The sequence below is a fragment of the Sander lucioperca genome, chromosome 15, assembly GCF_008315115.2.
Source record: "Sander lucioperca isolate FBNREF2018 chromosome 15, SLUC_FBN_1.2, whole genome shotgun sequence".
NCBI classification, from domain to species: Eukaryota; Metazoa; Chordata; class Actinopteri; order Perciformes; family Percidae; genus Sander; species Sander lucioperca.
This window is the reverse complement of record NC_050187.1, coordinates 26,746,070-26,762,527: the sequence shown is the minus strand read 5'-3', so window position 1 is coordinate 26,762,527 and position 16,458 is coordinate 26,746,070. Positions and strand designations below refer to the sequence as shown.

Here is a 16,458-nt window from a genome sequence, read left to right as displayed (position 1 = left end):
TTAGGTGACAGCAAAATAGGGCAATCTGACATTTGCTGTCTATGTGCATTTGTGTGTGTGTGTGTGTGTGTGTGTGTGTGTGTGTGTGTGTGTGTGCAAATTCTCCAGGTTCCTACCATAGAGGGAGAATGTGTGAAACTTTCAAGGAAAACGACTGCATTCCTGAGATGCTGCTGTGTGTGTGTGTGTGTGTGTGTGTGTGTGTGTGTGTGTGTGTGTGTGTGTGTGTGTGTGTGTGTGTGTGTGTGTGTGTGTGTGTGTGTGTGTGTGTGTCTGCATGAAACTGCTCCACTGAACATCTGATGGCCTATCTGATTACAGCTCTCTGGAGACTCTGGGTGCATCTCAATAAGAAAAAAGGCACCCTTATTTACATCTTCTTTTCTTTCATTTATATCCTCCTTCCTCCCACAGCTTGGGAAGCTGTAGTCGATATGCAGGCCCGATGTTACTTTACCCATTTCTGTTTTTGTTTCATCAGTCAACCCCCTTCACCTCCTGCAGCCCCTCCCGTCCCCATCCAACTCCCCTTTTCTAAACACCTGTCAACTCTAGCATGGCAGATTAGGTTTGGGCTCATATTATGGATGCAGCTGGCTCTGCTGCTTATGTTAATGGTTTAACATGCCTTGTATGCACAGCTATATTTCAAAAACCAAGAAACAAATGCAACCTTTATTTCTAGTCTACTACATGTCTAACTGGTACCCTGCTTACGCTAATCTTAATACTTTTTTGTAATCCTAAATCTTTGCCCTATTCAAAAACAGTTCCTTGTCTTTCTGGGAACCACCACAAAGCATTTTAATACTCATACATATACATTAAATATGAAGTTACAACAATAAATGCTGTTGTAAGCTATTGAATATCACATCAACAGCAAATATATTACTGACACCTGGAAGTAGCTCACATTTGTCTACACAACATCCCCCCCGATACTTATGTGCTGTATATATAAACGCAGCTTTTGTGATAAACATTACCAAACATTTCCTCTGTAATATTTTGAACGGTTTCTTAACTATAATAGTATGTCAGGGAACATTGGGATGTACTTGTACTCCTCAGTAAATAAAATAAAAATAAACATCATCAAAAATGACGAGTGAAAAAAAATCTCCCTTACTTACAATAAATTTGTGTTTCTACAATAAACAAATAATGTTTATAATGTCTTAATTAGTCCTGCAGAAACATGCGTTGGTTAAGTGAGGATTACAATACAGCGGACTGGTTTAAAATACTAACAATCAGTCTAGAACAAAATGTGCACATTAAGTTTGGTTGTAACCAATTCCAGCATTACAGAACATTCCTGCCATTCATCTCACTGAGTTAGTTAGGATTTGTAGCTGTTAATGATCTACTGGCATTCAAGTTGTATATGCTAGTTGACCCCAAACCCGGACATTAGTAACGGTTAATGGGTGAAGATTTGCCATTGCTAGAATTATGTTGTGAAATATCCCTGACTGTGCTGAAAAAAACAAACCCAGATACAATATATCTATAAGTAAAGCCAATAAGAGCAGTACAAAATATATTTTTTACCAAGGATTTCAGTAAAGACTCACTAAGGAAAAGCAGCTCTAATATGACTCTAAATGTGTTCCATATATAAATGCAGTGTGTGTCTGAGCTTGAACAGGAGGAGGAGAAGCAGCCAAGACTCAGTAACTTTAACAGAAACATTAACAAACAAACCACTGTGGGAACACTGAACCATAATCCCCGGCTGTGATCTACACACATATTTGTATGCAGAGACAATATCTGTGCATGTGCATGCACCCAGACTCAATAAACACACTCCTATTCTGCCTTAGAGAAGAAACTGCAATCATGTGACCAGACCACATCAGCTCGGACTGCCATCAAGCCCTTTTTGTCCCGTGTCCCTGGCCATTCACAACAACAAGTAAACAATACTATGGCAACCAACAAACACAATAACTCATTGGCCTGTCGGGTGTTGTTCTGTAGCCCTATTTAGATCTAATGAAGAAATCGTCATAATATAGGTCAAGGAAGTATAAGGGAGATGTCTACAGTGATGAATGTCAGACCTGTTCAGCACAAGTACTAAATAAATGAATTTAGGCTCACTCAAGGAGAGATGCTTTTCCCTCTTTTCATATGACCAAGCAGAGAGTGACCTGAACTCAATTCTGAGTTATAATCGATAGTTGTTTGCATTAAGCCCTCACACATGCCACTGCCTATTGGTCAAAGGAGACAATATCTACAGCAAAATAAAGGGGCAGAATGATACCGCATTCAAATATGACCTAAGGCCTTTTCCAAATGATTAGGATCACTAGGAGCTAAAAGTAGCATAGATGACTACTACTACTTCTTGCTAAGGTGATGAATAGTCTTCTCGTCTGGAAATCAGATCCACTCAAGCATGCAAATGATTCCCATGAAGAAAGAATTACACATTATCTGACCTGATGCAGACCATCATTAAAATACAAGAAGGATAGACTATGAAGTTTGCAACACCTCTTAACCTTCTTACAAAACAGTTACTATCAAAGCATTCAGGATTGAGAACGACCTCATGACGCCAGCCGGTCAGTTTAGATTAGATGTAATGTTTGTGCAACATTTAAATACTTCCCCTTGTCAGAATGTGCTCCCTTTCTTCTAACTGATCTGTGTTGACCATTAAGCCTTTGTCTGGAAAGGGATTATAGCACTTTAAAAAAGGAAGCTCTATTATTCATAGGCAACATTTAAAAGGCCTCACCAAGGTTTGTGAGAGTGATGGGATGTGGTGTGAGGCTCTCTTGGGCTCTGTGTGTGTGTCCAATAACTACTAAGAGCACACACTCATAGTGAGTTCCCGTCAGGACCATAATGATTTTGTCTGACTTTTTTTTTTTTTAAACATTTAGCTGGGCTGGCGGGGGTTCACTGTACAATTATAAGGGAAACACTGCAGTCCATATATTAGAACTTTAAATTTACAAATTATGGAACACAACTCTTCAAATTCATGGTGAAAGAAATTTCATAACCAGGGTGTATAGACACTGTAAACTGTATTTTCAGAACACTGATGACAGAAGCCTTGATTCCCGTTGATTTAAAAATCATGGAACTACCAATGACGATATCAGACTTTGAGTTCCCAGTTTAGATTGAAACAGATGGCAGTAAAACAAGCAAAAATGGCAAATAGAGTAGCAAACAAGATTAGGGTAAATAGTTACGGTTTTATTCCAGAAAATTACCTTTTTGTACGTAGTTCGTGAGCTTGTCTATGGCCAACTATGGAGGTATAGTTCAGTTTTTTCTGCATTCTGTCCCCTTTTGCCCAATTTTAGTATGTTTATAACAATAAGGACGTAGCACTCACAGTTCCTGTCGAAGGCGTCTGATCTTGGCCTTGGCATCAGCCAACTCCACTGAGAGGTGCTGTCGGCTTTCGGTCCTCCTGATACTGGGGGAGTCACCGGGAGACTGGGTCGGACAGGGAGCCAGTGGAGACAGCTGCACACAGTCTCTCTCCTGGGTTAACTCCACTATAGTCTGCATGGGGAGGAGAGAGACCAGGCTGTGAGATTTCTAGCTGTGTATATGAGTACAAAAGCCCATTAATAGAAGTCAGGTTGTGTGAGCTAACAAAGCCAGACTCAGGAAGAAAACACACTATAAAATGTCTTAAAACGGGAAAATCATTTTTGGACCTGTCTTTGGGGGAATCTGTACAGAACTAGTGTTGCTTTTTCCTACAATGGCAAAGTTAGAAGTAGGATTCAACAATTGTACAAGCATGGACTAGATGAAAAGAGGAGAGTAGATCCACCCATAACACCCCCACCACGCAAAACTAGAACACACGCATTAGGGCAAAAAGTACATCCACAGTCCGGCACAGCCTATTTTGATCTACTGCCTGTGATAGGAAATGGAACTTTAATTGAGAGCGGCTGGACTACACAGTGATAATCTGGAGGCTATTAGAACCCCTGACACACAAACACAGAAAGATTGGCTATATCAGTTGTGGGCATCTGCAACACACACACACACACACACACACACACACACACACACACACACACACACACACACACACACACACACACACACACACACACACACACACACACACACACACACACACACACACACACACACACACACACACACACACACACACACAGAGAGAGAGTGTTTCAACCCTTCCTTATTGAGGCTGCTCTCTTGTGGTAACGGCAAAAAAGTTTCCACATAGTGCTGACTACAAGTAGCCTATCATTTTCAGCAAAGTTCTGTTCATAGAACTTTAACAAACATCTACAAACAAGCATCTGCTCATGACAAACTCCACCCCACAACTATAGAAAGAAAATATAAAAACACACAAAATATTCCACACTCTCCTAGTTGTGCTTTGCGCTGCTTTGTTTATTGCTGTTTGGATGTTGCGTTAGAAAATAAAAATAATTTCCGACAAGGCTTAAAGCTATAACAATCTTCATCCACATGTCATTACCTCCAGCTGTGTGTCCCTCTCATCCACCAGGCGTTTGAGGTGAAAAGCCAGATTTCTGGAGAGGCTGTCCAGGTCCTCAGGAGGCATTTCCCCACTTTCCAACCACTGCATGTCCACTACGTTCTCCTGATTATGAGTCACCTAAAATCAACATAATACCATCAATAACAAGATTTTGTCCCTGATGTAGAGAACAAAATGCTGTTCAAAGATGCCTTCAAATTTTGCATTCATAACACCTTGTCAGACTGGTACATTTATCAATTCATTATTCCACTATGAGCATATTGTCCATAAGATGAGTGGTAATTGAGCTAAAGGAGGTCTAGGAGGTTAAATATCTTAATTCGCTCCAGTTTTGTTTTCTATGGAGAAGAAATACCTCTTGGATGTGGGATGCTATGGCAGCTTTGGTGTCAAAGTCCAGAGTCTGGATACACTCAATGTACTCTTCCTTCTTCTCACACTGTAAACAGAGGAAGGAGGGAGGGAGAAGAGATGGAGAAAGACATTTTGTAATGTTAAAGAGATCAGACAAAGACCATGTTCCTCTCTTTGCACTGGATGTAAGCTGTAAGGACGATTAGCGCGTCCACCCGGGTGTCTGTTGCCATCACTGCCGATCAGAGCTGTAGCCGATAAATACCCCTGCCTACTGCAGAGTCATTTGTCCCGGGAGTGAATGCCGATTGTAACCTTCCTCACTGCAGACAAAAGCCAGATCTAAGCGGCTGTAATTGTTTGTTTTTTGGCCAGTGGGCAAGGGGTATTACAAAGCATTCGCTGTATGATATAGTTAGAGAATTAATTTTATCAAAGACCGCAAATGGCTGTAATCAAGGGAGGCTGAACCAAATGGAGACTGTCTTTGGAATTAAATTGCTACGAGACTGCCAATAAAAGTAATGAAGATTTCAGAAACCAGCTCAGTTGAAAACCTTCACGACATACACAAGATCATGGGGTGGGATCCTTTATAGTATTGATATTTTCAAATCAAGAATCACAGGCACAAAATGTCTCTCAGAATTTCATTGCCATCGATTATGAACTTGCTTGGTTCTTATTCCTTGAAACCGGAATTACATACACATATGCGAAGTGTGCAGCTGTTTAAGTGGACTAAACTGTGCTCTTACCTGGACAGCACAGCCTAGTAGCAGCAGCAACAGTTTTTTCATCTCCTCCAGGCCTTGCTCTAAAGAAAACAAAACACAAAGATAAAGAGTATTATGACTACAGCCAAACCACTTAAAGTATGTCTGCATGAGACACCAAAGAAAAATGACTGTCAAAACAAACAAACAATTTGCAACCATTAAATGTAGTCTTGTTTCTGTTTTGTCTTGTCTGACATTCTGTTCAATCAGATTTTGTGGTTTAAGAAGGAGTCAAAACACACGGAGGTTAATGAATAAATTCTATTAATGGGTTTTATTGATAGCAGTAGAAACCTTTGCCTCAAGCACTTTACCGCAAAATGAGAGATCTGGTGATTGATGAAGGGAAATAACTGACTTGATTACATTTGTAAAGCCCTTCTTTACAATGAAGTCTTACAAAGTGCTTTGTAATTAAACGTTGTCATTTTTTTCAGTAAGACCTATACAATTATATAGCAGGTGACTTCTAGGCAGGCGGGGTCTTACTCATGTGCCTGCTCTGTTCAAATGTATTTTCCAACAAAAAAAAATAAATAAATAAAAAAAATGTAGTAGGTCACATTTGAGGTGCCACCTTGGAAAATTTCATCCATCTATCCCACATTTACTTAGGCATACCAATTAACTTAAATTCCTAGGTTGTTACAATTTCCCCCTAATAAAACCCCATCCCTTTAGTAACAGTGCCACAAAGTTTTCCACAGTGTATAGATCTGGCAGGATGAACTTACAGTTCTCTTCCACATGTTAAGACATATTGGCAGACACCACTGAAACCCACAAACAGCTGCAAGCATGCTCAACAGGTCTGATCTCATCTGTGGGATTTGTTGCTGAACAGTAGTAAACCAGGTGGTGCCTGTGTGTGTTACACTGACTAAGTGGTATGGTATATGCAAGTTGTGTCTATACTAGGACTGTGTGTGTTACCCATTTGGAGCGGTGTGTGTGTGTGTGTGTGTGTGTGTGTGTGTGTGTGTGTGTGTGTGTGTGTGTGTGTGTGTGTGTGTGTGTGTGTGTGTGTGTGCGCGTGATAAGCCAGCTCATCATGTTGCCCAGGGGGTAGTGAGTGCTAACACTGTCCGGCTCTAATAATAATAAATCCAGCTTAGTGACAGCATGTTTTGTGTGTAGGGTGGTCTCTCAGTTTAATGGACCAATCATCACAGCAGGAAACGCTAAATGGCTGGCGTACTGGAAGACAATTTTGATCCATGACTTTATGCTTTGTTGGACTTTCCAAATGATTTTAAATGAAAATCAAATGAGATGAATAAAACTACTTCTCAACATTATCACAAATGCTGGAGAAAGGAGTCAGATTGTCTGTGTAAAGCACCAATTTAGTGAGCGGCAAACAGACGACCAGGCTGTTCCCTTGGGAAAGCTTAGTATGCTAATACAGAGGATCTATCCATCAATTTTACAGAATCCTCCACCCAAATCAATCTCCCTTTTCTCATTCCTCTTGAATCAATGGAGACACACACGTCAATGTGTTATTTAGCAATCGAGAGCTCCATGTGGTCACGATGTGGCAGGTTAAATCATAATCTTTTAGGGGTTGGACCCTAAATATACTCATGACAGTTAATACTTGATCATAGGTCCAAGCCAGGAGTTTAAAAGGACAAACCAACACTGATAAGGGAAAGAAACCTGCTGCTGCGCTGCTCTCTACACTGAAACTTTGATCATGTTGTACTTTTGGCCATGGCCCAATCAGTGATGTCACAGCATGTTATTTTGCCTTACAGCTGGTGGAAAACTGAGGCTATGCTGCAGTCTTTTTCCTCTCTATGTGATTAGGACTAAGACTGGATAATGTTTGGATTTGTCCATCGTGATATGGAAATTCAGCTGTAATGATATTTGTTCTGTACCGCAGCCAAGGAAATATGGTGAATTTTGTTTTTACTAGGCCTCAGAGAAACTTTCCAGTAGATGAGTAGGACATCACAAATAAATCTTTTGTGTGTACAACCGAGTGCAACACTATGAATGGCTGAATATAAAATCCCCAGAATTATCGCATCTCACTCCTCTCTAGGACACAGACTTTGAGTGTGGCTGTTTTAAACTATAAATGCCTTCCACCGTGGTCAGACGTCAAACTACTTATTTTAAAGCATAGTGCGTCTTAATGAGGTCCACTCCTGCAACAGCCATAACTAACTTGCACTAACTGCAGAGGACTGATTGTAAAAAGTAGCACCGAGACATGAATTACATGGCTCTGTGGTTGTTAATGGGACACTGTTAGAAAAACTCAATTGAAGACTGAGTTTCTTGCATTTTATCTATCCACTTTAGAAAAACCTTTTTCCATTCATGCTTTGATGGTGTGCTTTCAATCACTGTTTTATGCTTAGTCAGCACTAGACAATTCCTCATTAGCACCTGCATCCATGATATAAAAAAGACATATTAAGCATATAGAGAGAATATGAGCAAATTTGGGCCTGAAAGGATGACTGTATATAAAACTTAATTCTTGCTCGCAGCTGAAGGGCTTAATGGTACACTATTAGAGCCATAGGAACCTATTCGAGTCAGGGAAGGGATTTAGCTCAGCAAATCTACTGAGGCAACGTAGAAAAGATAAGGACCTTCATAGGATAAATAATTTATACAGCTAGAGAGGGGGAACAAGAGGGAGAAACGGTAAGAGGGAGAGATGAAAGGAAAAGAGGCAAAAAAGGGAAAGCACCACAGAGCACAAGCAACACAAACACAAGGGATGGATATAGAAATAGAGAAACCAAGAGAGAGAAAGAGCAGGAGGAAGGCAAAGAGGCAAGGTTGAAAATAGAAAAGAGAAATCTCTCTCCAGCAGCAGCAGAAAGGAGGCTTCAAGGAGACGCACCAGCCTCTCTGCTAGCCGCATCTATTCTCCCTACCCCTCTTCCTCCCCTCTTACACACTCATTTTATCCATCCATTTATTCTCAGCAAAACACATCCACCCATCCTTCCTTCCTTCCTTCCTTCCTTCCTTCAACATTGTTACAAATCATCTGCGCCTCCCGAGTGTTTGCATTCACTCATCTAGGCATCCTTTTTCACCTCCTGTCCCTCCTCCCTGCCTTATCCTCCCAGCAGGAAACAAGAGGTCAAACGGACAGTGACTAACCCTTCTTCCTGCAATGCCATTGTTTGTCTATGCGAGGATGTGAGTGAATAAAAAACTAAAACAAACGTGTGGCTGTGTACATGTGCAATCAACTGCTTCAACCCTCTCTTCTTCCATGATGAAAGAGTCATTGAGGACCCGATGACTTGCACATCAGTGGTGAAACTGGTACAAGCAATCTGATATTGCTTTGACAGCATGCCAGAGTATATTCAGCCCATCTCACTGGAGCAGAGGACAGAGTTGGCTGAACCTTGTTTTCAGATTATTTCAGGGCATTTGTGCTTCATAAGACAAATAGAGAGTGTCAAGTGACTTCAAAGACAGACAGCCCGGAGCTGAGGTCAGTGTCATGAGCACGCTGCACAGTCTGCCTTTATACAACCAGCTAAAGATGAGCATAACAAAGAAAAATGATAAAATACAAAAAAAACATATTGGTCAAATTGGCATTTTCTCCTGTTTATATTCATTGTTTCAGTCTCATGACTTAGTCATCCCAGCACTTTTGGCTACATCTTCGTACACACAAACAATCCTGTCTATTCTATTCTATTCTTTCTTATGGAGACAATGGACACCACAACACTGAACACAGACTGTATAAACACACAAAACATTCGCCTGCATGGAACACTGTTTAGTTCCGAAAAAAGTCAGGCCTGCTATTTTTACTAGAAAAGTTATTCCTTTGCATACACACAACTGTCAAGCCCCTCAGTTAATGCTTTCCGTCAGCTGTCAACAGTTGTCTTGTGTCCGGTTACTTGTTGCTACCGTTTAAAATTATTTATGCTCATTGTGTTTATCTAAAACTATATTTTGATTTGTGTCATCCATATGTTTGGCCATATTGATGCTTCAATGTATTTATATTTATAAAAAGATAAACAAAAATCTAGATTGCATCTGAGATTTGCATATGGCAATCTGTCAACTGTGCAGTGTTCTCCGTCAGTAGTAGTAGACAGAGGATATGAGGTTTTTGTAGTATTTTTGTAGTCTGCAAGAGACTACAGACCAACATCTGACATTTTGGGGTGAGAGGGAGAAGGACTTAAGTTTTCAGAAGATCAGAACAGATCACCGCTTAAAAAAAAATCACAGACTTTAAGACTAAACAAAGGACATGCTGAGTGCATGTGCATGCAAGCATACTTACTAAACACGACTTGCATTCACAAGAGTGTGTGTGTGTGTGCCTGTGCATCTCAGTGTGCATGTATACAAGGCAGACTAAGGTAAATCAGAGCCGGGGGGGGGTAGTACAGTGCATTCCCACTGTTCACTGTTTTGAGGACACCCCTCCCCCATCCACCAACTAAACACATACACACGTGCACGCACTCACACACACATGCAGAGTCGTCCCCTGCCCCCTAATGAGAGCATAATAAAAGCCACATGGCCAAATGACTTTCAGCTGGCAGCCGCTGAGCCAGAGAGCCAGACTCCATAGCCACCGCTGGTCTGACTGACTGACTGATTATCTGACAAGCCAAAGGGTAAAGGGCAAAAGAAACCCTGAGGAATGCTGTCTAATGCTTTCTGCCTGCTCTGTACCACTTGCCCGGAGCTGCCCTCCACTCTTGTCTGTGTTGGGTCGACTTAATATTCACTTCAGACATGTGTAAGGCTGTTGTGTAACGCAGTAGATCTGGAAGATTTTCAAGTTGCTGTACGCACAGTAGATCTTCAGAAATGCACCGCTTCGAAATCCAAACATTCAACATTATTTTGGGAGTTTCATGAAAGATTTCCTATTGGCTTCAAAATTGCTAGACTGGGTTATTATGGAAAGCAGCACTGAGAGGAATTCATTAAATTCTATTGCCAAAACAAAGCTGTTTAGGAGTTATGGAGTATGCTGCCGATGGTCGTTATCACTAGTAGTAGAACAAATACTTAGAATAACCCATTCAAAAACACTTATAAAAAACTGTTTTTACTGTGTATTTTGCAGAGCAGTGGTATATGTTTTACCGCTAAGGTAAATTAACAACCATGTTATCATTGCATGAAACAGAAACCCAGTCAAACACTACTGCAGTCTGCTATTGTTCGTTTATTTACCCTTCATCCTTGTGGGGCCGTATGAAAATTAAAGAGGTAACTGTGACCATTGAAAAGTGATGAAAAGCCAAAAATAACAGCAATGGCTGTGGTGAAAGTGTGACAAAGGCAGCTGAGGGAGGACATGGATTAAGAAGCCATTTCATCTGCTTAACAATACAAGGTACAAATATCAACATGCTCTGCCAGCTGCGGCTGGAAACAATTCACTTTTAAGAGCTGCTGATTACATTTGAAGAGGTGCACACAAAGGCTATGAATCTGTGAGCACTCTTTTCCAAAAGTAAAAACAACCAATCCAAAGGCCTTGAAGTGGTTTTAGCCAAAGTTTTGCAGTGGGGGCTATTGTGCCAATAATTGATCTATACAGGCTGGGAGGCAGGAAGCATTTTTTCATCACATAGTTCTTTTTTATCCATACAAACCTTTCATTTCCACAGCCAGCACATCATAATCTAAAATGATGGCCTTCTCCTAGTTATCTACTCTCCTCAGTGGCTTCATCAAGATCACATTGGAATATCAAGTAGCAGTTCAGGCTTCAGAGGTCAAGCTTAATGAAATGCTAACACTTGACACTGCACTACGGCTGATCAGACATATCAAATAGCTAGATTCAGTAGGTCAAAGATTTTGCTGTAAAATGGTTAAATGAATGCAACACTTCAGGTAATAGATACAAGAAATCTCTAGACTTCTCTCTTTTTAGATCTTCATTAAGCCATGGCAAAGAAGTAAACGTGGTTTACGTTTAACTGTTCTTATAAAGAGGACATAGTGATGCTATTAAGCCCTGTAAACAACGTTTTAAAGCCAGTTACTGTTTAGCAAATTGGACCATTCAATTGACTAAGGGCAGAAGTATAGTTATGCTTCTCACTCTTAGGAATTACTTTGTAATACTGTTTTTTCATGCATGTTTTTTCCCCCAATTTATCTTAGAGTCACCTGTGAGAATCATCTCCTTCTTATAATCACATTCTTTGAAAATGGTATGCATGAAACATGCTGTCAGAAGACAGTGGTCTGTATAGGGCTATTATAATAAAGGACATATTTGGGTAAACAGCAACATCCAACCCAAAACACTAAGTCATTTGTTCCACTGTATGAGATTGCACTTAAAATTAGGGGTGCACGATTCAGAAAATGTCACGATTCGATATCGATTTTTAGGCTCACGATTCGATTCAAAATCAATTTGATTCAAAAACGATTCTTGATTAAAAAAAAAAAAAATGATTCACAGTATGTAAATGTAGTTACTTTTCCCATGTGATTGCATACAATTTAAAAGAAAAAAAAACACAACAAATTAAATGTAGTTTGATATTACTTTATATGTCTTCATACAAAAATAAGAACTTTTGCAACTGAAAACTGCAGAGTGCCAAGCTTTGGCCAGCTTTCAAATACATTTAATTCAAGTATAAAATAAAACTTAAATAAAAAGAGCTTTTCGTTCAGAGTTCGGAGTTTAGAGCATTGAAAGAGAGTGCGTTGGTTGACTGGCACGTTAGGAGGAGGTACTTTAGGTTGTTGTTCGTCCACGTCTTGTTAATCTCTGGGTGATGGCGTACCATGTGAGTTCTCAAGTTTGTGGTGTTTTCAAAATGCTTAACTTTCGCTTTGCAAAGCCTGCATATACTGTAGCATGATTCCTATCAAGTTCCATCTTCCCCTCGAGGTTATAAAAGCTGAAATGTGCCCAAACTCTCGCCTTAAATGAGGATGGAGCAGGTTGAATAATTCTGTGAGGTTTGCCATTGTTTGCGCCGACTAAACTACTTCTGCTGCACTCGTTCTTCTTTTGATTATAACAAGAGTGCCCAGGCGTCAGTGTAAATTCGACGCTGTGCCATCTATGGGAATGGCGAGCTAAACTCATTTCAGGACAATAGTATACAAGCCATTACAAAACGAGAAAAAGAAATATGAATCGATTTTTGGAAATCTATGAATCCATATTGAATCGGTAGAGCTTGAATCGCGATACAAATGTGAATAGATATTTTTGCACACCCCTACTTAAAATGGTCTATAATTCTGCCATCTCTCATTACCCTCCTGAACAGATTGTAGCCAGTGATGTTAAAGGAATCAATATATTATCAAATGTTCCAAATGTTCCTTCTTAGGAGCAATAGTTTGAATATTTAACATTAAAGGCCTTTTGGCTAAGAATGTGGGTCCCAAAGCATTTTAACATTACCAACAGTTTTGTGTGTGTGTGTGTGTGTGTGTGTGTGTGTGTGTGTGTGTGTGTGTGTGTGTGTGTGTGTGTGTGTCCGTGTGTGTCCGTGTGTGTCCGTGTGTGTGTGTGTGTGTGTCCAACATGTTTTTTTTTTTTCCTTGAAACAAATCAGCCAACCAACCATAAATCTGTCCATTTCCCAGCATTTTTCAAGTTCTTCTGTTAAGTCCCTTTTAATTCTGCCATCAAGTCCATTTTTAAATGTGTGGGTTATGAATGACGGTCAAATAGGCAGCTCATTATCGAGCACATGGAGAAACAAAAAAAAACGAAGTGGCTGCAAAATGCCAGAGAGAAAGTCACTTGAAAACATCAAAGCAATGGATAATTAAAAGAGGTCTATTGTTGCATTTTAAAGTGACAAAAGCACTGCATAATTGCATGTGTCCTCCTTATGAACTGTACGCAAGCTTGCTGCTCATGTGATTGAACTACAGTATACTGGAGCAGATATGAATACTTTTTAGTTTTGCTTATGTTTAGAGGCCAAGCACACTCAAATTAAAACCTGCACAGCACTGGCCAAAGTATTAGTCTGTAAAACGTTGTGGTTGTATTGTTTAGTACATTGGCACTTACCAGACAAAGGGTTCCGGCCCAGTACCAGCACGTTTGGTAAAGGCATCATCACCAGCTGCTGGAGAGTCTCCTGTAACACAAATAAATAAAAAAGCAAGTCAGAAAGAGAGATCACTATTTAGCATTTAAAAAGAATTGCACATATGAATATGGAGAGATAAAATTTACATGACCCTAACCTAGCCCAATTAACTTCTAATTTAACTTCTGATCTAATTATTAAAAAGGAGTTTTTGAGTGTTAGATTTTGTGACTAGGAGTGTGCTTGAATCTTTCATTGACATGTTGACCAAACACTTAAGGTATAGTTTGCGTTTGACTGTTACTATCATTGTCATTCCATTAGTTCAATAAGCTCACTACGAAAAGAATTTCAGCCTTCCACGTGTGTGCTTACACTAAGAGAGCAGAGGTTGTCATTGCAAATCCCCATTTCAAACAGATTTGCACTACATTCAGAATATAAACACTATGACAATCCTCAGGGCTTTGACAGTGTGAAAGGCTGCAGGTATTTGACTGTAATATCATCTCTAATCAAAGACAGTAATAGTGTAGCAAGCCTGAGGTATCAGTGTTTACAGTGTTACAGTGTGGGAACGAGGTGTAGCCTTCAAAAGATTATCAAGACAGCCAAGGGGATGGAAAAATTAACAGTATCAATCTCCGTTAGTGGACAGAGTGATGGTTTCATTGGTAATGTCATACAATGTGTGTGCGCACGTGTGTGTGTGTGTGTGTGTGTGTGTGTGTGTGTGTGTGTGTGTGTGTGTGTGTGTGTGTGTGTGTGTGTGTGTGTGTGTGTGTGCAAGTGACAGTGGTATTTATGTGGGTTAAATTTCTAGTGTGGGTTTTGCCGCAGGGCCCTCTCTATTCACGTCAATCATGAAACCAAAATGAAACCATAAACTGCAGTTTACAGCACTCATGCAGACAAATGCACCGATATGTACATGTGTACACGCACATATGCAGACACACAGCGGGTAAGGGTGGACAGGACTTACTTAGTGTTAATGTTTTGGTTTAAGTCAAATCATGAGCACTGCAGTAGAGCACAAACAAGCTACTAGAAACAACAAATTACTTGAATTGTATGTCTTTACATAATTACTGTATATTGCCTAATCTTTGCACTAACTGACATGACACGAAGTGTATGAAACAACCAGGATAGCCATGTGGTATGGTGGTGCATTATAAATTGTATATGGAAGTAATGACTCATCAACGGCCTGCCAAAATATGTTCTCTTAACCTTTAGAGCATTACAAACCAAGTCCAAAACACAGTTGTACTCAAAAGAAAGGCTGGTTTCTTCAAGCAGAAATGACATGAAGGTCAGCTAACTTGAATATTTCATGTCTACCTGATGGCAGAGAGCCGTTTGAACTCATCTGACCCGACAGTTTGACTACTCTATGCAAGTTACTGCTGTTGTCATGACAAAGAGGCTTATATAAGTAAAGGGTTTTACAGAAACCTCCCTCCCACCATAACCATCTGCCCTATACATATTGCATTACCTCATCATGGAGGTAAAGGGGGCAGGAAATCTGACATCATTTGCTGGTTTGGATTGGTTTAAAAATAGAGCAACATCTGTTATTATTTTGAGAATGCTTGAAAGTAGCAACTAAATAAACTGACAGAGCTTCAAGACTGTATACCCAACGTACCTTCTATACATGTCTTATCTACCTCAAAATCCCAGGACACTGTACTTACTAGGACATACTTCAGCGTCATAGACTTATCTACAAGCAACATATCTTTCTCACAAAGAGCTGTTCTTGTCTGAGATTTAGCACCTTACCTTGAATGAATGAGCTTCTGTCTCTAAAACGTAGGGTGACAAGCCCATAACATTATAAATTAAACCATATGGTCAATATTACCATATTGTATATACATCAACGCAAACATTTGGAAAAGTTTTCTAAGCATACAGTATGTTTCCTTACTCTTAAGCTGCTGTTTTGATAAAATATCAAATTTGCATTATTTCTTCCAAGCTTTTCTTCAACACCATGATTCAGGTCTTCTTTTCGCCCACATTCCTGTGTACACAATGTGCTTACAATGTGCTTGTGTCATTGTTTCTCCATGTCAGGGGAAATGTATTCAGTACAGTTGCAAACACAACTTCAGATATACCCTCCTTATCAGGGCTTGCAGCAGAGGCGGCAGACACCTTTGGTCGTCTAAAGCTTTGTTGGCTGTTTGATTTGATGCAGAGACAGAAAACCACTGGTTTATAGAGGAAGATGTGGAGAATGGGGTGGTAGATTTCCAGTGCATCACTCACATCTGGTTTCAAGCAGATAGTAGCACAATCTCTCACTCTTGACAGTGGAAAATTACCTGTTACAACACTATGAGACTAACTTAACTAAATAAATAAATATAAATGTTCATATATAAAAAAAACAAAACACAAAGCCGTTTTGTAGGTGCTTATTAAATGTTTTCAAGAGGAGACCAAAATCGTGAGGATCAGACCCATGCTTTAACCTCCACACACAAACACACAGAGACACTTCTATGTCCTGAGATTAAGGCCAAAGTTTAGGTCTCACTGATGATCAGTCACAGTTATTAAATTACGAGCGTGGCTGCTACGGTTTTTCACAGGGTTAGGCTTCATGGCAATGAGAGCACTGGTCCCATTTGTCTGGTCTGTCTCTCTCTCTGTTACACTGGTGAACTGGGCATGCTGGGAGAGAGGTTCTGGTGTGTTACGA

General features: G+C 40.1%; 1 protein-coding gene across 6 annotated transcripts in view; it reads right to left on the bottom strand.

Moving 5' to 3' along the window:
• LOC116061712 (girdin) overlaps window positions 1-16,458 on the bottom strand; it is a 70,254-nt gene that overhangs the window by 29,980 nt on the left and 23,816 nt on the right. For all 6 annotated transcript variants that reach the window (XM_035992377.1, XM_031316023.2, XM_031316025.2 and 3 more), the window contains exons 4-8: window positions 13,715-13,784; window positions 5,653-5,711; window positions 4,896-4,979; window positions 4,514-4,654; window positions 3,371-3,543 (exon numbers count right to left, since the gene is read on the bottom strand). In XM_035992377.1, the coding sequence (XP_035848270.1) occupies window positions 3,371-3,543; window positions 4,514-4,654; window positions 4,896-4,979; window positions 5,653-5,711; window positions 13,715-13,784 (527 nt within the window). The remainder of the gene's footprint in view (window positions 1-3,370; window positions 3,544-4,513; window positions 4,655-4,895; window positions 4,980-5,652; window positions 5,712-13,714; window positions 13,785-16,458) is intronic.